The 23511-nt window shown below is 38.8% G+C and overlaps 1 protein-coding gene across 10 annotated transcripts in view; it reads left to right on the top strand.

The window, feature by feature from the left end:
- Positions 1-757: 757 nt before the first annotated feature.
- The window catches only part of VPS13B (vacuolar protein sorting 13 homolog B), a 437850-nt gene continuing 415096 nt past the window's right edge, over positions 758-23511 (top strand). For all 10 annotated transcript variants that reach the window (XM_017730363.1, XM_017730354.1, XM_017730356.1 and 7 more), the window contains exons 1-2: positions 758-939; positions 9383-9526. In XM_017730363.1, the coding sequence (XP_017585852.1) occupies positions 793-939; positions 9383-9526 (291 nt within the window). In that variant the 5' untranslated portion in view covers positions 758-792. The remainder of the gene's footprint in view (positions 940-9382; positions 9527-23511) is intronic.

The raw sequence follows: 23511 nt of genomic DNA, 5'->3' as shown, positions 1-23511 counted from the left end.
CTGAGGGGGCGAGGGGCCGCGGGGGGGACGTGCGAGGATGTGTCCCGAAGGTACGGGCGCAGGGTTCCCGGGTTTGTGGAGGTATCCGGGTGGGGCTGCAGCGGTGACGGGACAGGGAAGGGTCTCTTCAGGACAGTGGGAGTTTGGGAGAGAGTGTGGAGAGGGATGGGAGTGATGGCAGCCCCTAATGTATCTTCAGCTCGGTTCATGAGGGATGTTGGTTTCTTGGAGTTCAGAGTGGCACGAAACTGGCGGGGTTGCCTTGTACACGGTGCTGAGACCGGTGAGGTGCATCTAAGGCGATATTTTAGTGTGGAGTCTTAAAAGTTAGAAATTACCCTTTTTTGGTGTTATCGATAAAAGTTTATCCTTTTGATGACTCCAAAAAGAAGTTTTCTTGTCACTTAAGTGTTGTGTGAAAGCATGGTAGACTGCTCGATCACCTTTTCTGTTTCTTCGTTCATTTAGATTTTCTTTTAAACAAGCTAATTACTAGTTCGTATGTGTATATATATACACACATACGTATGTGTGTGTGTATATACATATATCTACATATCTATAACCTGAAAATCCAAAAATGCAAGTAGACGTGCTTGCATCTTTCTATGCATTTTATCTTTATATGTAACTATATGAATCTCTGACTATAAACAATGTTTAGAATTATTTTCATACATTCAAACAACGGGAATGTTACATTATTGAAAATTAGACTGGAGATATATAACTAATATCTCAATCTCATCCTCTTTTCCTAGTGTGTGACCTGTAATACAGAGATCTTGCAGAATGCTGGAGTCCTATGTAACTCCTATTTTAATGAGTTATGTGAATCGTTACATAAAGAACTTGAAGCCTTCAGATCTGCAGTTGTCACTCTGGGGAGGAGATGTTGTGCTTAGTAAACTTGAATTAAAGTTGGATGTACTTGAACAGGTATGTTATGTTTATAGCAGTTACAGTCCATGTCTTTGATTTAAAAGAAATTGACTGAAATATTTTAGGTTGGTCTGCACAGCTAAGTAATAACTTAGTCCTTGCTGGTTTTCTTCTTATGCAAGTATTTTTTCCCCCTGCATTTAGTTATTCTTGCTTTCATTTCATGCCATTTGTTTAGCAATGAATGGTAATTCTTACACATTCTATAAGTTATGGAGTGTGAAGAGAGGCTTTTTTGTGGATGTGTTTCTTCTTTCAGTAGCTATTATTTTAGGGTATGAACATTAATTAAATTGCTTTTCCAGTCATGTTTACTAATTACATATAGTAACTAAGTTGAAAGCTCACAAAGTAAAGTGTGATCTCTTTTTAATTATGCATACTAAACCCATTTGTGCTCTTTGTATTGTTTTCTGACTCCAGATTTCATTGTTTCCAGTTGTATCTAAACTTAAGAGTAATTGAGGAATAGATTTGATCATCTGGTTTCTGTGGATTGAATCAAAGACTCAGTAAAATTTAGCCTTAAAATAACAAGCTTGACCAAGTAAAACACTAGATACAGAATTTGGAGCCTGCTGTCAATATGAACTGATAAAGCCTTAGCACAAGGATGATTTCCTTTTATGCTTATCTGAGTTGACAACTTGAGTGTGTGAGGCCAATAAAGCTGCCTTCTGTTGTGCATGATGTAGCAGGGCTTAGCTGGAGTCCTGTGGCCAGATGTAGTCCAACCAAGTGAAGGAGCTGAGAGAAATGCAGTAAAGAATAGGAAATTTAGACAATACATCCCTTGAAAGAAGAATAAAATATACAGGGAATGTGTTTTTAATGTTGGCTAAAATAAGGGGAGGCATGATAGGGCAAGAATTATTTGTATCTGACAAGAAGGAAGTGAATAAATTGCATGTTGGGAGACTTAGGTTAGACATAAATGGAAATCTCATTTATGTGTTGGATTATGAGACATTGGAATAGGCTGGTTGTCTCTTTCAGGGACACCTTTTAAAATGTGAAAGAAATGCATATGGTTAATAAAGAGTCTCTGATCCTGTTCTGGAAGAGGAGACAATCTTACAAGAGATCTTGTCCTATTTTCTGTGCTTTTTAAAGAACTTTACTTGTCTTCCTTCAAGCATTTTTTAGCCACTGTATTTTCTCTCAAGTCTGTTAATTGGTACATCTTGTCCATACAGCTGATGTTCTGTAGGATGTGTTCCCCCGTGAGCCTTTTTAAGTGTTTATGTTATAGAACCAAAGAAGGGTTGATCAGAAAGGAGTTCTGGAGGTCATTTAGTCCAACCTCCTGTTCTGAGCAAGGCTGTCAGATAAGCTTGTGTTTTTCTTCAGCTGAGTCTTGAAATCTTGAAATCTCCTATCTGGCGAGAACCTCCTCTCTGGGTAAGCTGTTTCAGTGCTCTGCTGTGCAGAGAGAAAGTTTGTCCTAATAACAAATGATGACTTGGGATGGATATATCAAACTTACTGTATTACCTGACACTCTAAGAATTTTGCTGCTCTCATTGTTGATGTTCCCTTTCCAGTAGTTGCAGTTTTTTGATAGATGATTCCTTGCTTCGTCTTTGTCTGCCTATGAACTGGTTCCTAAATATCTGGCTCAATCTGATAATGTTATGGCTCTTGTGGCAAATACTGCCACATGTACCCATGCTCATTTGAGTGGGAATTTCAATATGCAATGGATGCAAAATTTAGCTCAGATTCATTGTTTTTACATTATTTGGCTGGGTGTTTGTGAAATGTAGTTATCTTCATTTGGCTCCTATTATTCTTCGGAACTTGTCTGGACCCACAGACTGTATTTAGAATGTCTTTCTCTTTTTTTGTGGAGGGGATGCTGTTTATGTCTGCTCAGCAAAACCCTTTGAGTCAGCAGTATGTGGTAATGCAAAGTCACCAAGCCCTTGCAGCTGGCAGGAGCTCCCTTGAAAAACTGCTCTCTAGAAATTACCAGTATATATTATTTTAGTTGGGTTCTCTCCCTGGGTGGATTCATGATACCTGAAGTTAGTCTTTCTGTCCTGTGTTGCTATCCCCAGCCTGGTTCCCTGCTCCTTATCTGACATGAACACAGCTTTAATTTCATGCTTCGGGTTCTTAGATACAAATGCACCTATCCAGGTTCTATCTGTCTAGAGCCTTAAACGTTTTCAGAGAATTCCATCTTTCGTGGAGTTACACATGGCCTTTTGGGAATGTTAGCATAGGTGCCAAACTACCTGGACAAAGCACCTTATAAAAGGTTTGGAAACAGGTCTGTGCTTCCTGCTCCCCGCAGTTCACTGATGTTAGTGTTCCCGTGTCATGTTGTGCTCTTATGAGCCACCAAACAGAATCCCAAAGGACAGATGAGAACAGAGCATAAACTGCTGTTTGTCTTACAGAAGATTTAACTTTATTTTTGGGACCAAGTTGGAACCAATATCTCTTGAAATCAGATGTAATACAGTTGTTGACATAGAAAATTAGTCAAATGTGAAGAGAATGTTCCAGTACCTGAAAATACTTTGCATATTTTTTATGTATGTTTATGTAAGTTTCATACTCTCATTAAGTTAAGCTGAATGTCATTGTAATAACTCTTAGGGTCTGTCCTTCTCTCTGTCCCCTTTTTTTTGTACAATATCAGTTCTGTAGTGGAGGTCAAGTACTAGTTTGTACTCGGCTTGAATCTTGTAGGTACAGTGTAGCTTTTGTATATAATTGTGTCACTCTCTGAATAGCCAGTTAATTTTATAATAATTATCTTTAACTAAAGATTAAATCTAATGAAATGTTGATTTTTTTTTTCCTATCCTGAATCATTCAATTACTAGAAGACTAAGCAGTCCAAGAAATTTTCCATCTGTACATAATATGCATATTGTACAAAAACTGCTTCAAGAAAGTAATTTGTAATAAAATTTTGAAATTAATATCTTAAAGAGTGTTTTTTGGAAAAGTGTTTTGAGCACTTTTGTAAACTTTTGTGTGAAGTCCTTGTAGTACCAGAGGTAACAGAACTACCGCTGAACTTGGTAAGTAGCTTGGGTGTAGATTATCTGTTGATACAGTGGTGCCAAAAAGATGAGATACATTGTGATCTCTTCTTGCTGCTTGTGTATATTCCCATAATTAGTTTTTAGCTGTTTTGCAAATGCAGAAGGGAAAGATGAAGTAGTCTTGGGAAGACAAAGGATACCTAGATCTAAAGATTATTCAGTTTTATTATAGTGTGGATTTTTCATATCCAAAAGAATTTGTAAAGAAAGAAATATGAAAAATTCTAATGTACTTAAAATAATTTTAAGGAAATGGGAGCATTGTAATATCCTTATTTTAAATCTATGTTACATGCCACTGGTTACTTGTGAGATAGAGCCTTGACTGGGAAGAAAAGGTATTTGACTTAACACTGATGAGGAGAACAGATACTTGCCTATCACCCCAACCTTTAGAGTAGTCTTGTGTTTTAGAGCAAGGGGAGATTTTAGGCAAAGGGGAATTATGATCACCTAGTCTGCAGTATGACATGTTAGTTATTTATAGGTCAAGCCCAGACAATTGTTTTTAATCATATGCTGTTAGTTACTTGTGGGTCAAGGCCAGGAGTTTGGTTTTAGTCATATATATTTTTGTGAAAGATTTATATGATTAAATGGAAAATCTAAAATGCAAAGTGTAATCAGTCATGGGTACAGAAGAAATATTAAGAATTTCAAGCAGTACTTAATGAAAGGAAAAAGACTGTGTAGGAAACAAGGAGGAATAAAAATGTTCTTTGTTACGTTGTATTATGAACAAGTTACTGAATTTGGCACACATTTGTATTGTCTACTGAATAGTACAACAAAGAGTTCTTCGCATTGCTTTATTCTAATTCCCTAGCTCTAACCAGGACAGCGTGTTTCCTTAATGTCAGATAACATTTGTAACTAAATTTCTTTGAAAAAGAACTATCTTCTAAATATGTCGGGCATTTGCTTTTATCACCTTTGTTTTGAAATAAATCCTACTTCAGTTTCTTTCAGCATCTTGGAGTTAACTAGACATAAATGAAAATGTGTTAAATACATCCAGCAAATAGTAGAAAAAAAGCTATTCCAGAATGCCTTTTGAAGTAAAGACAAGCCAGGATCTAAATAGACATTGTGATATTGATGAGTGACAAAAACTTACGCATCTACAAGTCCAGAATGGGAATTAGTCTTTGGAAGACAAAAAACTTTCTATGATTGTTAACAGTGGTAGTTTGCTGCTTTGATCTCTGAAAGCATTGTCTCTTATGTTGTAATGTATTTTTCAATTGCATGTTTTTTTATAATTTGTTGCTGTGCCACGCCCCACATTCCACCCCCCCCCCCGAAAAAAAAAAAAAAGCTCTGGGACAAAAGGCACTTAAGTTATTATTATTAAGTTAACATACTTAAGTTATTGTATGATTAATTACGTAGCAAGATCTGTAGCTAAACAGCCCAATATTTGCTTTTCAGTGTCTTCACTGAAACTGTCTGGATTAAAATTTTATTTGTGTTGCTTGTGAGCCTAGGGCTAAATTTTTACAAAGGGCTTTTTGGCTAAAATAATGAAGTGTAGTAGTGAATGAGATGAAGAAAAAAACACTTCGTAAAAAAAATTAAAAATTTTCTTTGAACTTTTAATGAGAAAGACTGTAACTGTCATCTCTTAGAGTGGGGACTGAAATTAGATAGGACTTTATGTAAGCGTGGCTGAGGAAGGAGTCAGGAGTTTCCCTAGCATGAGATGGGTATGGTTTTTTTAAACTTCATTAATCAATACTGATTAAGACCCAAAAACTAACTTACAAACTGAAAGTTGTACTTGGCAAAAAAGTAGAGTTGTAATTTTGTGTAGTTTCCTCCTCTGAAGAGTTTGTCAGCAGTGAATATACAATACTCTTAGCTCCTGGATACAAGATAAACTTTTTCATAGCACCAGTAGAAAGGTTTAGGAGGTATCAGCTGCAGAATGGGGGAGTGTTCCCTAAAGTTGCTCCTATTAGCAGCTGTTGTTGCTGTGGTGGTGTAGGTATTGGTAAGAATAGTTGACTTGCCTCTAGTCATACCAAAGACTATCCCAAGATGCAAACCTGTCACAGGTAATAGTGGTTATTTCAACTCTGAACTTAGGAGATGGTAACTACTTAAGAAAATAAAAATTTTTAGTGGGCTTTCAAAACATATCACCAAGATTTTATTGTATATTAATTATTCATGAATTTATCACTGATAAATGTATTTATTTCAATATATTTAGGCAAAAAATGACATTAGCTAGCTTCACAGAAATATTGTATAGGCAGACTTTAAGACTTTATAGTACATATCAAGTAGTAAATGCAAAATGCCCTTGTCCCCAAATTTTATTCATACAGAAGTTCTGTGCAGCAGGGATAGGTCTAGGGTCCAGCAGTTCAGGAAAAGAGGCTTTCTGGATCCACTTGTAGATGTTTGTCTGAAATTCCCTAGCAACTTGCCTGCTTGATTTCTGAGTTTCACGGACCTTCTCTGTGTAACATCTATTCATTCATAGAAATTCTGAGTTGAGTGATACATGTACATAAACTGAGCCAAGGGGGAAAGGTGCTTAAGCCCTGGCTTGCTAGGATAATTCCAGAGTGAACAAATGTTCATGTTCCTGAGTTTACCAAAATACAGTTAAGAACCTGGGTGTGCTGGTCAGCAGCAGGCTCAGTAGGAGTCAGCAGTGTGCCCTGACAGCCCAGAGGACAAACCCCTTCCTGGGGTGCATCAAACTCAGCATCACCAGCCGGTCACAGAGGTGACTGTCCCTCTGTACAGCCTTGGTGCGGCCTCACCTTGAGCTCTGGGTGCTGCTCTGGGCCCCTCAGCTGAAGAATGAGGGTAAAGGATGTGAACGTGTCCAGAGGAGGACAGCAAAGGTGGTGAAAGGGCTGGAGGCAGTGTCCTGTTTGAAGGGACTGAGGACTTTGGGCTTGCTTTATTTGGAGAAAAGGAGGCTGAGGGGTGACCTCACAGATCTCTACAGCTTCCGGAGGCGGGGACAAGGAAAGGGAGATGCTGAGCTCTTCCCCCTGGTATTCAGGGATAGGACATGTGGGAATGGTTCAAAGCTGCACCAGAGGAGGCTTACAGTGGACATTAGGAAGCATTTCTTTACTGAGAGGGTGATCAAACACTGGAACAGGCTTCCTACAGGAGGTGAATGCCCCAAACCTGTCACTGTGTAAGAGGCATTTGGAGAATGCCCTTAATAACGTGCTTTAACTTCTGGTCAGCCCTGAATTGGTCAGGCAGTTGGACTATATGGTCACTGTAGGTTGGCCAAAACTGCTGCCCTGCATTTAGGAGACTTAGATTCACTTATTTCTCAACCTGAGAACATACTTGTTGGGGTTTTAGTTCTCCTGTTTTTCTTTTTCTCTTAAAGGAAATTTCCCCATACATGTTGCCAGGGGGACAAATTACTGAGTGCTTAAGGAAAACAAAGGACCTGGCCACAGCGGGAGGGGTGCATCTCTTTCACCTAGGTTTGTGGGCAGTCAGTTCCCCACGTTTGGACGGAGAGAGAGGCTGCTTCTTCGGCTGCCTTCCTTCTACCGGAGAGACCCCGGGATCCCAAGCCCGCCTTTCCCCGCCTCGCTGGGAGCCGGGCTGTGGCCGTCCTGCCCCCACCGTTGCTTCAAGCCTTCGCTATGTTGTAGCCCTGCTCACCCTGCCTGCCCAGACCTCCGGGGGGTTCCCACTGCAGCTCCGCAGCTTTGATACATTTCATCTGCCACCTGGGATTTGTGCTTATCCCTGCTGTTCCAGCCTGCTGTTCCCGAGGGTCCGGCCGGACACCAGGATCGGCTGCCCAGGGGTTGTGAAGCCTTTGTCCCATCCCTCCCCGGGATCCCAGGGCACCGGTGCCGCGTGCTCCCCGAGCTCGCTCCGGAGCGCCCCCTGCAGCCGCGGGGGAACCATCGCACCTGCCCTGCTCACCGGGAGCCGCCAGCGCCCCTGCCGGCTGCGAGCGGAACTGCACCCGAGGGGAAAGGGCCCCACAGCCGAGAAGGCTGGGACTGGGTTTGTGATTGTTTGCTGTTACTGCCACAGTTATTGCTGTTTGTTTGACTGGTTATACACATATAGATAGATAATAGTAAAGAACTGTTATTCCTGTTTCCCATATCTTTGCCTGAAAGCCCCTTGATATCAAAATTATAATAACTCGGAGGGAAGGGGGGTCGCATCTGCCATTCCAAGGGAGGCTCCTGCCTTCCTTAGCAGACACCTGTCTTTCAAACCAAGACAATACTACACCTGTAGTTCCCAGCGTCTAAGATGATGATGAAAACACCAGGCTATAAGCAACTTGAAGATGTGTTGTTTTTTCTCCATTAAAACTTTAAAACTTGATATTAAAAAATGTCAGAATATGAGATTAGAAAGCTGAAAAGATGATTCATCACTGAAAACTGAGCATTAGAATACTTAGTATTGAGAATGCTGACTTTTAAAATTCTGACATATCAAATATTGCTTCTTTATTTTACCGTAAACACTTATTATTCCAAATCTTGATTGCTAGTCCTGGGACCAGCTCTCTAGCCTGACCCTTCTGTTGGTTAAGTGTTAAACTCATTTTTTGCAGGAGAACACCTGAAGCTACTGGGGAAATTTTTGTGTTGTATGTACCCCAATTTACTTACTTGGGTACTTTTAATCTAAACTTTGGCACCTTACTTCCTTCTGCATTGCTGCAAGCAGCAGCTGCCTCCCTGTGGCTGTTCTGCAGAGCTGTGATCTATGCATTGGCTGGATGGAGTGCCCAGGCATTTTTTAGGAGTTCTAGACTGACTTGCACTAGTTTTTAAAGCAGTGGGACATCTGCATTACACCTTAGTGTACAGGAGTCTGGTTTTGCCAATGAAAAATTTAGTAACTTTGTATTTACTAAGCAGTTTGATGTGAAAGGGGCAACAATGGGCCAGTCTTAAGAGCACTGACCTCTTAAAACTCTTAAACACTGAAATATTTTGAGAGAAATTGCCTTCCTGTGGCATGGTCAGTGTTTAATTCCAAATTTGTGCTCTTCACAATAATACAGGTTGCATATCAGTTTAAGTATTTACTTTCACCTTGTTTGTTTTTACTTGTCCCTTGAATAGTGAAACATTTTGCAATAGCTTCATGTGAGTGAGAGGTGGTTTTAAACTATCTTTTATTATTGAGGACATCGTAATCCAAATGTCTCCTTTGAACAGACTAATTATAACATAATTGTACAAGTGATTATAAAGGCAAATGCCAAGTCCTGTGGCACACTGCTGATTAGGGGAGGAAGAATAACTTTTGACTTGTTTTGTAATAGAACCTTACTATTTTGAGTTACAAATGTGTCTGGAATTTTGATATGTTTCAGTAGTTAATTCTGCATTCTTTGTTGTTGTTAGGAGCTGAAACTGCCGTTTACTTTTTTAAGTGGGCATATTCATGAACTTCGGATTCATGTGCCATGGACGAAATTGGGATCAGAACCAGTTGTCATCACTATCAATACAATGGAATGCATCTTGAAGTTAAAGGATGGTGCTCAGGTGAGAAATGTGATGAATGCTTTTCCAACATTGTGAGGTTCATGAGAATAAGAGCTTCTATAGGTCACTTTCTTGAAAGCCTTCTGAAGAATCTGGCATGTGAAGTTGGGATCCCTTTTATTTCTGAGAGGCTAATATTGTTCTTCTTGTCATGGCTAATATCTTCCTTCATGCTTATTTTTAAACTCTTATTAGCTCTAGCTGTGTTCTTGTAGATGTGAAAGCAAGTTAAGAGTGCTCTATTAGATTTTCCTATGATTGAGAAGAAATGGATTTCAAGAGCAGTATAGCATCCTGTGTGTTTCCAGGTTCTGTCTCCCAAGAAGCAGTGCTGGTTGCTTGAGTCAGCTGTATGTGGCACAACTCAGCACTGGGCATTTTTCAAAACTTGTGTTGCTGTTACTGAAGGAATGCTTTGAAGATCCTGGAGTGTAATTAATTTTTACCTTTAGAAGTTATAGTGCTTGCTTGAGTGTACTTGGAAGACTTCTCGTATATAAGGGTCTTCAGGGATTCTTTTTCTTTTAGTTGCTCAGAATATTTTGTGCATTAGGCTGTTTTCACAGGCTCAGGAAAGGTTTCCTTCTGACACGATGAAGCTGCAATATGCACTGGCTCAATTTTTTTCATGTGTCTAACTTAGTTAACCAAAAGTACTTGGTTACGTTAATGTTGAACCTGTGGGGTCTTTTTAAATCACTATGATGCTTTAATTCTAGAGAGGCTTACAAGTTTGTTTTGCTTGTTGGTTTTTTTAAAGCCTTATTCACATTTCAATTTCAACAGTTCTTCACTTACATTAAGGATCATGCAAACAAAAATTCCAGTTTGTGAAAAACTCAAGTGTTTGGTAGGGTGCTTGATGAGCTGTTAACATTTAACATCAATAACTAGATACAAGGCAGCAAGAACATTGGAAAACACTTTCCTGTTATGTTTGGTATTTCTTGTTATATTCTTTTACAGTTACAGAGCTAAGAGGCTTTTTTGCTGGAGTAGAAATCTCTAGTCCTAGCCACCCAGAGAGGACATGCTTGTGTTCTGTAGTTACACTTGATCTGTGTGCATATATACACACCAACAGCCAAATACTAAATATTTTTCCAATGTCAAGGTAAGCTTTTGAGACCAGATGTTCCATGAGAAATGTGTTTTTGGAAGCAGCAAATTACAACTAATTATGAGTTGCAGAAAAAGATTTGTAGCCCATGACTTTGTGCAACCCAGAACTAATATTTGATATGGGACCTTGCAGATGGCTACTGCTGGAATGATCAGATTTCCTTCTTGCATGGTATTTGAAACTTAAATTTTGTGGTGCATACATCAAAAGGTCAAGTGTCATGAATGTAAAGCACTCTCAAAACAAGTATTTGTTACAGATGTTTAAGATTCAGAGGCAAGAAAAGAGTTTTGAAAATTGCAACTGACATTTGAACAAATTATTCAGTGGTATGTATGCTCAGGAGGGTAAAATTTGGGTCTGTGCCATAGAAGGATTATCTTTGACTAACAAGAATGTAGACGAAAACACTTTAATAGTGTTTTCTGAGGATATGGTTTAAAAAGTTGACGGGTTGAATTTAATTTTGAAATTACTATTTGAAAGTGTTCAAAGTATGACAGTGTACTTGGCTAAAAGCAATTGTCATAAAAATTTCTGTAATCAGTGAATAAAAAATATGAATGAAATGAAATATTTCTGTGGAAAATGATAGTAAAATGAACTTAAAGTGAGTTTAGCACCAGTTGGAACTGTTCTGCCAAGAACTTCATATCAGTGAAGAGCATGATTAGCAAGCAAGTTCAATTTGATTGAACTTGTTCTCAAATTGATTGGCTTGATCCTGTATTTCCTTCCTCAGGTGAAACCTCTAATGAGCACATGCATAATTTCACCTGAGCGAAAAATAAAGTTCTTGACCTCAACTTAGTGAGATGTGGTTTTTTTTGGAGAGGTGCTATTTCAATGTTTCTGTTGAAGATATGTGAAGATTAAAATACATGGCATTGTTTGAAGCTATTGTCCAGTGGACCCTACAGATTTTGTGGAAAGGAAGAGAGGGTTTTGCCCATGTTTTTGAAGAGTATCAGTTCCCTGGGTGCTTTTGTGTATATATATGCTTTGCTGTGATGCTGTGTCATTGTTAGTTCATCTTCAGTGTTAGTTCAGTTAGCATTTTTTTGTCATTTATTCTTATTGCAGCATCTTCTCAGCTGAATTTGGATTAGATAGTAATGGCTCAACTTCTGCTTAGAAAAAGAATTTTTGCATAAAACTAGAAGTGTTTTATAAGTAATTTCACTTGACGTACAAAATCCAGAATTATGTAGCATTAGTTCTATTTACATTTTGAAGGTCACTGCTTTTCCCCTTTTTCTTCTGTGCTTTTTTCCTTTTTTTCAATTTCTATATCTACATCTAAAAATCAAATGCTAAATGTGGCTATTTTATGAGAAAATTAAATTGAAGTGCATCAGGAGCAGAACTTTGCAGCGATTAAAGTGGTGTTCTGTTGAACACGCTTTGTATGTGCACTTTTGGTTATGAGTTAGGTTAATGTCAGTACTTGAAATAGAATTTGGCTGTAAGATGTTTCACATTGCTTTTTGATGTCTGTCAGCCTAATGTAGCTGTGTCTGGCTTTTTTTCTTTCCTCTTGAACTAATCTTCTGCAGCACTGAGTTTTAAGTACAAGCATTTATACTGTTCTCAAATATGGTGGTATGATTTTTAAATATGTTCTTAAACACTTAAATGTGATTCTGAAGTTTGCTTGACTTGTATTTGAGTTAATAGTAATTGACTGTCCTGACACTGTTCTCCATGAGTGCTATGTTTTGTTTTAGAAGGTGGTTAAAGTTCCAGTATTATATTCTTCTCATTACCTATCTCTATATATGAAATCTCCAGACTTCATATAGAGTTGAAAGCACTTTGTTAAACCTGTGTCGGTTGCTGTTTTACATCCGAGAGGTTTTTTCCCTTTGTCCTGTTGGACTGTTGTTAACTCTTTTCTCTTCTGCACAAATTCTTCTTTTTTTTTTTAAAGCTATTTGAAATTCTTTGCTCCTTTCTCTTCCCCTCTCCATGCTAAGATATCTCTGTGCCCAAGCTAGGGGCTTTAAGTTCAGGTAATGCAAATTGGGAGGGACAAGCCTGTAAGCCTGTGTCTGTTTTCTTCACCTTCCTGCCATTATACCTAACCACAAGACTATTCTTCATGTTCAGCCTTGAGTTCTGTGGTTTTTCATCTTGGAACTGATGCAAATGAGGAGATCAAGAAGAAATGTGTTATTTGTATTACTGCTTCACATTTGAGTCCTTGCCTTTAAGCAGAACACAGTGCACCAGAAATATGCTGATGTATATGAAGGCTCTCTGTACTCCAAGAGTAATTAATTATGGAATTGGGGAAGACTGTGAGGTTGAAGCACTTAGAGGGGCACAGAGAAACCAAGCAGTTTGGATCAGCATACAAACAATTGAGGCATTTCATGAGGCATTACAAAGAAAGTTGTGAAGGAATATGGTAACTTTGTGGAAGCTTTGGAGAACAGCCCCACAAGCATGACTGTCAGAATTGTCAGAATACCAAACACATTCTTACCTGACAACTGGTAGAGACTGCCACCAAAGAATGCTGGAAGCAGAAATTGGTCTTGACCGGGAAATGATTGAGATGGGAGATAAGGTGTGTTGACAGAATATGCAGGACCTTGGAAGGTGAAGACAGAAGGCTTGTGTTTGAGGGGTATAGTTATATAAAATCTTTTTGCTTTGGTGGTAAAGTTAGCTCCAGATCTGAAGCAGAGCTTTAGTGGTTTTTTCCCTCACCTGGGTTGTAGTAGTTCAGTCAAATGTGGCTGTATGGGCAAGCGGTGCTGTTTTTTTCTATTTGAGTCTGTAAGTCTGCTGTTCTGTGACTGCAAAAATATGGTAAGACTTGAAGTCAGAAGACTTTGCTAACAGTCTTTAGTGGCTCACCTTTATGCTTTTTATTTGGTACTTACTTTCATAGTAGTATGTTTAGTTCAGATATTGAGTTTAATTTAAATCTGATATTGAATTTTAGCTCTTGTATGCAAAATTTAAGGTGAAGGTTATACTGAGAATTGCTCTATAGGAAGCAAACTATGTTATCAGCTAGTGTTGAATCATATCAGGTTAAGGATGAATATGAAATTCTTATTAAGCAGCCAGTTCTTGATGCTCTTATTTGTGTTTTAATAGATTAATATAAGAAAAAAGAGGCTCTTAAGTTTGTGTGTGCATGCATACAAATTAGTGTATATATAAGTAACAAGAAAAATTTTCCATATTATTTTGAATTTAAACAAATTGCTTCATGCAAATCAGACTGTAATTTAGTATTTTCCGAAGGTTCAGGAGGGTTTGGCAGAGTCTTTTGTTGGGTTTTGTGCCATTTTTTGTCAAGAACTCCTGTCTGAAGAGTTATGTTTTCTATGAATTGCTTTATGTGTGCAAAAGTGCTTTAGTAGGAGGTTCTCATCTAAGGATATTATCATTTTAAGAGATAAATACCATGCCCCACAAATCTCTTGCAAAAACATTTAGTAAACTTACTCTTTCAATAGAGGAAGTAGTAAAGGCAGGCTGTAACAGATGCTAGAAAAGGCCTTGCAGCATTTGGTTCAGACAGTTTGTTGTCTTTCTCCAGTGATTTTAAATGAGAGGCTGAGGACGAGATGAGCAGCTTTGCTTAAAGCTGGATAAATACTCACATGTTCTAGCTGGGCATGCAAGAGTGATCATGTAATTTACGTATTTTTGTTCCTACTAACCACTCTAATAGACTTCAAAAGCAAAGTATCTGATGCTGTAGATTGCAGCAATTCTGCTTTTGAACGAAATTGTCCTTGTGAATTTGTTCAGAGACTCCTGCAGGCATATTCCTTAATACTCTAGTTGTAGGAGTCCTGCCACTGCCCTTGTGTTGCCTCAGTCTGAATACCTGTCTTGTTTACCTGAATGCCTGTTACTGACATTATACAATCTTAATACCTGTTGTAATAATAACCAGGCTGATTTTAGAACCATAGAATCATTTCGGTTGGAGAGGACCTTTAAGATCATCAAGTCTGTTAACTGTTTTGACAACATCAAAAGATTTCCTTGACAAGAACTGCGTTCAAAATCTGAGCAATTTTCAATATAAAAAAGCTCAAAATCTGAGCTTTTTTGATTTAAATGAATGCACTTTGCATGTTATGAAGAGAAAACAGGGTAAGGGTATGGCCCTGTGTTGGTATAGGTGTTGCAAGTTAAGGAAGCTGCCAGGAGCTGTGTGTACTTAGAGTTTTCACTTCAGCTCCTGTAGCAGCTGGAGCAATAGTATCTAGTGAGTAAATGTTGCCTTTTCTCATCTTGTTTTCTGAACAAGATCTTCTCTGTGTACCTCTTTGTGGTGATGTTCAGACCAAGTTTGTGATTTTGAAGAAACTCCTGGCTGTTCAGGCTTACTGTGCTTTGACCTCTGTTACAGGGTTGTCTCAGAACAAATGGGCTGTATACCTTTTTGGTCAAACTACCATTCTCCTAGAGCACATTAAAAGGAAAATGTGCTACAGCTGTTAATTGGAATGAGAAGAGCACAAGATTGTGTGAGTTGGTAGTAGAATCAATATCCTGTCATGGATCACCAGGCATAGTGTATCTTACATTGGTGAATCCCATGAGATGAGTTTTCCTTTTTCAGAAGCTGTTCTGGCAGCCTAGGTTCAAAAAGTCTACATCTAACCTACATTTAATGCCAGCTTGTCTGCTTTTCATAGTTAGTATGTCTGGGACAGTAGGCATCTCACAAAATATCAAATTATGAACATGTGCAAGCATCACTTTTTTTTCCCTCTCCTCCTTTGTGAAAGCACATCCCTCCAGTGTCCACTGAAGCTTTAGCAAAATTGCCTGTTCTACTTACATAAGGGTTCAGAAAAGGGTTTGTATGGTAAGAAAGAGGAATCTGAGCTTCCAAAATAATAGATTTCTATCACTCTGTTAATTTTTATAATGATTTAAGTAGCAAGCCTTCTGTAAACAATCTGGAATTGCTTTCTCAGAATGTCATCTCACTCAAACTAGAAGAAAAAGGAAAACTGTCTGTGATAGTCAAGCAGGTCCCATATTACAGGCAAAGGCCAGTGCTTGGTATCTATGTATTTGACACTGGCAGGAGACAGCAAATTATTTACTCATATTGTACTTCCAGCGGTGTTTTTAACTCTGCATCAACAGTAGAACATTCCGGTATGAGATTATTTGTCAAGAAGATTTCAGTGAACATTTGAAGAATTTGAGGCATATGAGAATGCAGTGATACCTTAATAAGGAAGATAATGGACACTGGCACAACCAAGCAGCTGTACTTCAGATTGTTAAAGAAATTTCTTTCTCAGGCATTGTGGTGGGTTGACCCTGGATGGCTGTCAGGTGCCCATCAGAGAGTTCTATCACTCCCCTTCTCAGCTAGACAGGAGAGAAAATATAATGAAAGGCTCATGGGTTGAGATAAAGATAGGGGCAGATCACTCACCAGTTACTGTCACAGGCAAAACAGACTTGACTTGGGGAAGTTAATTAAATTTTTTTACCAATCGTATCAGAGTAGGATAATGAAAAGTGAACCCTAATCTTAAAGGTACCTTCCCCCACCACTCCTATCTTCCCAGGCTTCACTCTATTGCTGATTCTCTACCCCCTCTTGACAGTGGCACAGGGGACAGCAAATGGGTGTTGTGGTTAGTTTATCACACTGCTGCCGCTTCCTCCTTAGTGGGAGGACTTCTCCTTGTGCTCCAGTGTCCCACGAGGGACAGTCCTCTCCAATGTGAGTCCTTCCCATGGGCTGTAGTTCTTCATTAACTGCTCCAGCGTGGGTCTGTTTCATGGGATGCAGTCCTTCAGGAACAGATCCCAACAGATCCCAAGTCCTGCCAGCAAACCTGCTTCAGTGTGGGCTTCCGATGGCATCACAGTGTCCTTCAGGTATCCACCTGCTCTGGTGTGGGGACCTTCACAGGCTGCAGGTGGATCTCTGCTCCACCATGGCCTGCAGTGGCATAGCTGCCTCACCATGATCTTCACCATGAGCTTCAGGGGGATCTTTGCTCCATGCCTGGAGCAAGCACCTCTTCCCTATCTTTCACTGGCATTGGTGTTTTCAGGGTTCTTTAGCTCCCATGTCCTTATTTCTCTCTACTCCGGCTGTAGTTCTGCTTAGGTTCTCAATTTCACCATTTCTCTCTACTCCGGCTGTAGTTGCTTCTGTCCAACAGTTTCTTTTTCCATCTTAAATCTTTTTCCTGGTAATTACCACTGATGGCCTTGGCCCTGCAGTGGCATAGCTGCCTCACCATGATCTTCACCATGAGCTTCAGGGGGATCTTTGCTCCATGCCTGGAGCAAGCACCTCTTCCCTATCTTTCACTGGCATTGGTGTTTTCAGGGTTCTTTAGCTCCCATGTCCTTATTTCTCTCTACTCCGGCTGTAGTTGCTTCTGTCCAACAGTTTCTTTTTCCATCTTAAATCTTTTTCCTGGTAATTACCACTGATGGCCTTGGCCAGTGGCAGGTCTGTCTTGGAGCTGGTATGGCTTCCATCAGACATAAGGGAAGCTTCTAGCAGCTTCTCACAAAGCTGCCCCTGTAGATCCCTGCTACCGAAAACTCACCCTGCAAACCCAGTCCAGGCATGAACCAGTGAAGACCTTTGTCCTTTGTACTAACAAACCTCAAGGTTATAGTCTTACTATCATGCATAGACACCTCATACTTTTGCTGGTGTTTATTTTGTGCTCCAATGTACTGTAGAATCTATTGCAGTACTGGTAGAGAGCAAGAAGTTTCTGCTTTTCACATTTTGGAAGTAAAGCTCAAATTCCTGTTGTCTTGTTCTGTCTGTTGCTTGAACTCTCTAAACTGATGGTTTTCTTTGGTTTGCAAAAAGTGATTGAAAGACTGTCCTCATAATGCAATGCTGGTAGCTAAAAAGCTAAAGTGACATGGCTGTATTATCTTATAGCTGCTATCTCAGTGGAGAACTGCTGTGTAAAACAACTCTTTTTCAGCATTAGTAATGCCTGCCAACTGTTGGGGTTTGGTTGAAACTGTTCAAGGCCTCAGGTTCCCTAGCTGCCTTGTTATAATTCGTAGTACTTGATCTTTTAGTATAATCATATGCTTGGTTTGACTTAGGCGTATGGACTAGGCTTCTTGTCATCTATTCCAAGTTGCCTTTTTGCTTTTCTAAAATTTAAGTATTTAAAATTAAGGCTTGTTCAGGGCTTTTTGTTACTATTTGCGTGTATTGGCTTAGACTGGCTCTTTGCCTTTTTAAGGTGTCAGTTGTGTGTTGAGAAACATGCCCTTGCCAAAAAGGAAATAACACTTTTCAAGTTCTAAACAACTCACTGCCCTCCAAAAAACCAGTTTAATTGCCCTTTAAATTCAAGAAGGACAGAAATTTGTTTACTTGTGTATAAATGTGAATTATATACATTAATATCTCAATTCTTTATACACAGTGTATGTGAACTTTCTTTTAACTGCCAAATCAGTGTCTCAGGTTTGGAGTCTGGATTTGGACCTCTCTTAAATGCTTGTGTGGTGCTAGTACTGTATCTCAGTGTATGACCTATCTGTAGGCTGTTGAGAAGCCTTGCAGCTGCAGAGACTGCGGCTTCAATTTTTGTCCTTCAGCTGGTGAAGTCTGAGGCAGCCAGATTGAAACGTGCATATCCTGCAACCAAGAGAGCTCTTCTGGAGTCTTGCTGTAGTGTCCCATGTGTATTTACAAAAGTAGGCACTAAATGATTTATATCAGATTTATGGTGTTGTTAGCTTAGTACAAGACGCTTGTTAGGACTTTTGGAGTTTTTTGGTCTGATGTGGAACATCAGCTGGGATTCTGTCTTTCTCAAGTAGCAAGAGGAAAGGATAATGCAGATGGGAGTAGTACGTGAAGGAATGCTGAGGCACCTAAACGGACAAATCAGTTAGGTGAGAAGAGATTAAAAAAACCTGACGGATGTGAAGGGGAAGGTTGGTTTTTTTGGGGTAGTGCGTGGTGATCCTTTAAGCTTTCATATCTTTACAGGTAATTCTAAATAGATTGTTTAATCAGGTGAGGATAGCATGCTTACATGAAGAATTCCACTTGTTTGCCTTGGAACACCTGACTAGCTGAGAAATATCTCACTTATTTTGGTGGAACCTTTTCAGGATGCCATATTTTGGAAAGAAGTAATCCTAATTTTAGACGTGTTGCAGTAGTTTTCCATGTATGTATATTTTTTTGGGAATATTGCATAGTGCTGAATTTATTGAATCTGTCATAATATTTCAGACCTAGTAATTTAATGTATTATTGTTTTCTCCTATGCTTTGAAAAAAATATTTTCAGAGCAGATTACTACAACAAAGTTACTGCATGGGTTTGTTCTAAAATAGAAGTGGATATGGGGCTTGCTGTTTTCTGAATCAACTTGTATTTCAGCAGAAATCAGTACTTTATGTGACATGTGTTTTGGATTTGTACTTTTTAAAAGCCTTGTGCTTTTGGGCAGGCACTCTTAAATTAGTCCGTGTTTCTCACTATTTTTGTTAATTCCCATATTTTTTTCTTATCCTGTTCTTTTACGTGTGTTGGGTTTTTTAAAAATACTTAAACTCTGGGCACTGACTTCCTAGCTAGATTTCTCCTTTCTACTTAGAATTCCGGTTTAACTATAACTGTGCTTTGACTATTGGCTGTCGAAGTTGATTCCTCTTCTTTTTGGAATCTCTTCATTCATCCACGTGTTGTGTAAGTGTATCCTTATCTGATCAGTCTCATTCTACTAAATTATGTATTGAATAGCTATCAGCTGACCTACTGAACTGATCTTTCTGAACTATAGCCAGTGCTTTATTTTTTTTCCAAGAGTTGTGTTTTGGGACTAGAGAGTGTTCAAGACCCAGTGTCTATATTGCAATGCCATGTCGATGCAGTTGGCAATTTTAACATTGGCAACTCAACATGGAGAGTAAAGCAGCAGAATATGTTAATTTTCAAAACTGAGTTGTTTGGGAAATAACATAATGAGAATTCAGAATCTCAAAATTTAGTTTTAAATCAATAAATGTTTATAAACATGTTCTTTCTTTTTTTTTTCAATATTATCTTTGTTGATAGAAAATATTTGTTTTCATTTGCTGGAAGTTGAAGTGTTATGAGCTTGTTGCAGATGGGCTAATGCTTCTGAAAAACAAGAGCTAGATAGCAATCAATGAGACTTTTCCTGGAACTGGAATGTATTAGGATTAGAGATTTGTTGGCATAGAAGGTGCAAGCTGTGCTTGGGAGTGTGTTCTGACAAGCATTTCCCCATATCTTAGTTGTGGAAACTTGTATATTGTTGAACATACTGTTATCGAGTAGGGCACAAGTAACAGTCAACCCATTTATCGCTCCCTGTCTCTCTCCCCCCCCCCCCCCCCCCCATTTTTAATTTCTCCTTCCATAGCATTCTCTAAAACTACTTCTAGAATTTGACTGTAACTTGCCACTGGTAAGTCATGCTCCATTAAGAAAAGAAAAATTGGAAATCAAATTATGTGACCCATAGCTGTTTGACCCCCAGATATGCACATTTCTCTTTATTTATGCACATGAAAACTAATAAACCTATGCTAAATGCCTGTGTTAACAAAATATGTATTATTTGTTTTAACCAAAAGCAGGTGCGTCTCTTCTCAGCATGACGAATCATATTTCTATGCTCATCTCTGTACGAGTTCTGGCCTGCAGTACAATTTCACTCCAGTGAGCTGCCTTTTACACCTTTTGACACTGAGTCTGTACATATCCCACTTTGCTTATGAAGTAGTTTGAATGTTGACAGTTTCAGTAGCCTTGCCCATGTGAAGGGGAAGAGTGTTTGTCTCAGAGGAAGCCCATGTTCCTCCTTTTACTCATTTAAAACTGTAGTTCTTTATTTTCTACTTTGTTGTTCTAGATTCCTTTGCTTGGGGGATTGTGATGTTACTTAACAAGTGAGGCAGCAGCAACGACACTTACCTTTTGTACGGCGCTGCTATAGGACCTTGTTCTCGATACCTACCTTTGGGTGGGTGTATATATGTGTGTATGTATTTATGCCTTAAAGACAACTTCCCATCTGACTTTTATTTCATTATTGCTTGATAGTAAGAAGGAACAGTTAGGACAGGAAATACAGATTACACTCAGTACATAGGTAAACAGTTGTTTTGCATGTGTTATATAATTTCACGTTAATCCAGTTAGTAAGGCACTGAGAGCAGGCAAGAGCCATTTTCTGATTATTTTGGGCAGTGGGCAGGCACTGTCACACATACCCAGCTGAATGGTAGTCAATGTATATTTAACTTGCTTCCCTCAAACAAAACCGCTTTTTTTTTCTCTGAAGTTCTTTCATGGACCTGTCTTCACACGTTCTGTGATCACTAGAAAACTGCAGACCCCAGACTATTTTACACTACATAGTACAGCTATACTCTGGAAAGTTCAAGAGTGTGAATGTTATGGTTGTTTATAAAGCAAGTCACCTGACTATGCTGTGTGGCAAGAGGAGATATATGTAAGAGCTTTCTAGGCTGCAAAACGAACTTGGAAACTGAATGTCAGGTTGAACTCCTGGCAAAGCACCAGTTAGAAAGTGAACTGTTGAAACGTAAATAGTTTTGTTTTGTTCTGTATCAGCTATGATAGTATTCAGTAATTTTTCAGTGAAGTGGCTGTGCTGCTGGGGAATTGAAGGAATTACATACAGCAAACCAACATCATAGCAAGGAAATGGATGGCATAATTTAAATATTAGAGCAAATGCAGCATTGAGCGATTTAATTTGTATTTTAGAACTGTGGAGTATGTTGTGGGTCTCAAAATTGTGCATTTGAATGTGAATGCAATAGAATTGCTTTTAGTGCAGCTTAACATGCTATATTGCTGGCAAAAATCCCAAATAGTCAACAGTTTAGTAGGTAAAAAAACCTACTAATACCTCTAACTAATGCTAGTGATTTGCATATGCTTTTGTATTTCAGATGAGTTTACTTGTGTTAAACTGTTTATTGCCTCTGGGATATGTGTGAGTACAAAGAGGGTTTGTCTGTCTAGATACATGAGTTTTCTAAAATCTACTTTGAGTGCTCATGTTCAAGAAAACTTTGTCAAACTGACTGGTACCTCCAAAAGGTGAAAGGGCTGTTGGCTGTTCAGGTCTTCTGGACGTTCATTCCTGACACAAGTCCCCTTGAAGATAATTCTGTGGCTTTGTATGTCATGCTTTTATTATCACATCAAAGTTAGCAGGAAAAAATAGCACATCATCTTGCCAGAAACTTATGTGTTAATACATAATGATTTTTGAAATATGTAAGTAACCTAAATGCCAACACTTAAAAAGATAATTACAAGTGTTCTATTTGTAAGTTTATGTATTGGGAGACTATCCATGGAGACAGAGAGGAGGGTGATACAAGAGTTCATCTATTTGAGGAGCTGTGCTGCAGGATAGTCCTGGACAAGAAACTGACTGAATTGGTTTGTGCTAGCCAGCCAGCAGATCTGTTCATCCCTGCCACAGCCCCTTTACTTCCCTTTGGTGTATACAAAGCATTTGGAGAGCAGAAGCTGGTGTATCACTGATGAGGCTGAATTTGCATTTGCTGTTAGGCAGCTCAGGGTTTAAACCTACACCAGCTGCTTTTAAAAGAAGGTTGCCACAGCATGTCTTTGCTGTTCATGGTGGTACACCAGGTAGAAAAGGTTGTTTGGTTTCTTTTTTGCTGTGGTTAATTTGGTAAATTAGTATTTGGGAGTGATGTCATGGTATGTATTCCTGAATATTGGAAAGGAACCCATTTGCACAGGAGCAGAGACTGACAGTGGTTGCTGCAATGTAAGAGTTGAAACTCAGATACCACAACATTGCTGATTTATTTTCCAGAAAATAGGTTTACTAAGACAAATACAAGTACTAACATGTGAATTGTGTATTTGTCTTTATAAAGTACAGACGACCTGTTCTGATGTGTAGATACAGTTGTATAAGGTAGAAAGATTAGGAGTAATCCCTGTCCATTTACTGATCTTTACTCAACTTTTTCCCTGACCTACTTACAGCAACGAAATTTAATGTCAATAGTCAGTGTCTTTGTTCCTAGGTACAGGGAAAAAGGGTTTATATATCATCTTTGGCATAATTCCTAGAAGTTTAGGGTCATATTCTGATTCAGCTTTCCCAGTGTAGGTCTGGACTACTTCAATTGATTTACTTTGGAGTAATTCCAGACTTATCCTGATCCAGCTAACATCAAATCAGGACCCTACAGTCCAGCTTTGTTTCATGTAGTTGGGTGAAGAGTTTGGATTTGTGTGGTTTAATGGGGAATGAGGTGAGGTAATGCATTTAAAAATATGTCCTTGGAGAGGAAGTAGTTTTTCCTCATTTGTTGATAGATTAAAGTATAGATAAATTTCTTGGAATGTATTTTAGCTCCTCATTACAGCTGAACCTACTATTTGAGAACGGGCATGATTACAGATTTTGTAGTGGAAAAATCCTGTAATTTGTTCACCTTCAGTAAAAGCACCTTAAAATTCCAAAAGACAAAATACTCTTAATTCTTTCAGTACAAACTGTACTTTGACATTATAGCTTGCTCTTTTTGGAAGGAGTAGTATTTTCTCTAAAAGGGTATAATTGGATTATAAATTATTAGATAAAACTTAAGGAGAAGAATTCCCTTTATTCACCTATTGCTTGTGGCTTACCTTGCAATACCTGCACTTGAAGAGTGGCTCCTGCTAAATAATTGATGCACAACTGATGTAGATTGTGTTTTATTTTGAACACTTATGGATAATAATAAATTCAGTCTCAGTGAGAGTCACTTCTTCCAAAAGAATGGGTAAATGTTTAGGTATAAATGTGTGCTTTCT

This window comes from Corvus brachyrhynchos, unplaced genomic scaffold (assembly GCF_000691975.1).
Source record: "Corvus brachyrhynchos isolate BGI_N302 unplaced genomic scaffold, ASM69197v1 scaffold302, whole genome shotgun sequence".
NCBI lineage: Eukaryota > Metazoa > Chordata > Aves > Passeriformes > Corvidae > Corvus > Corvus brachyrhynchos.
Note: the sequence above shows the minus strand (reverse complement) of the source record. Positions and strands in the feature narration are given on the sequence as shown.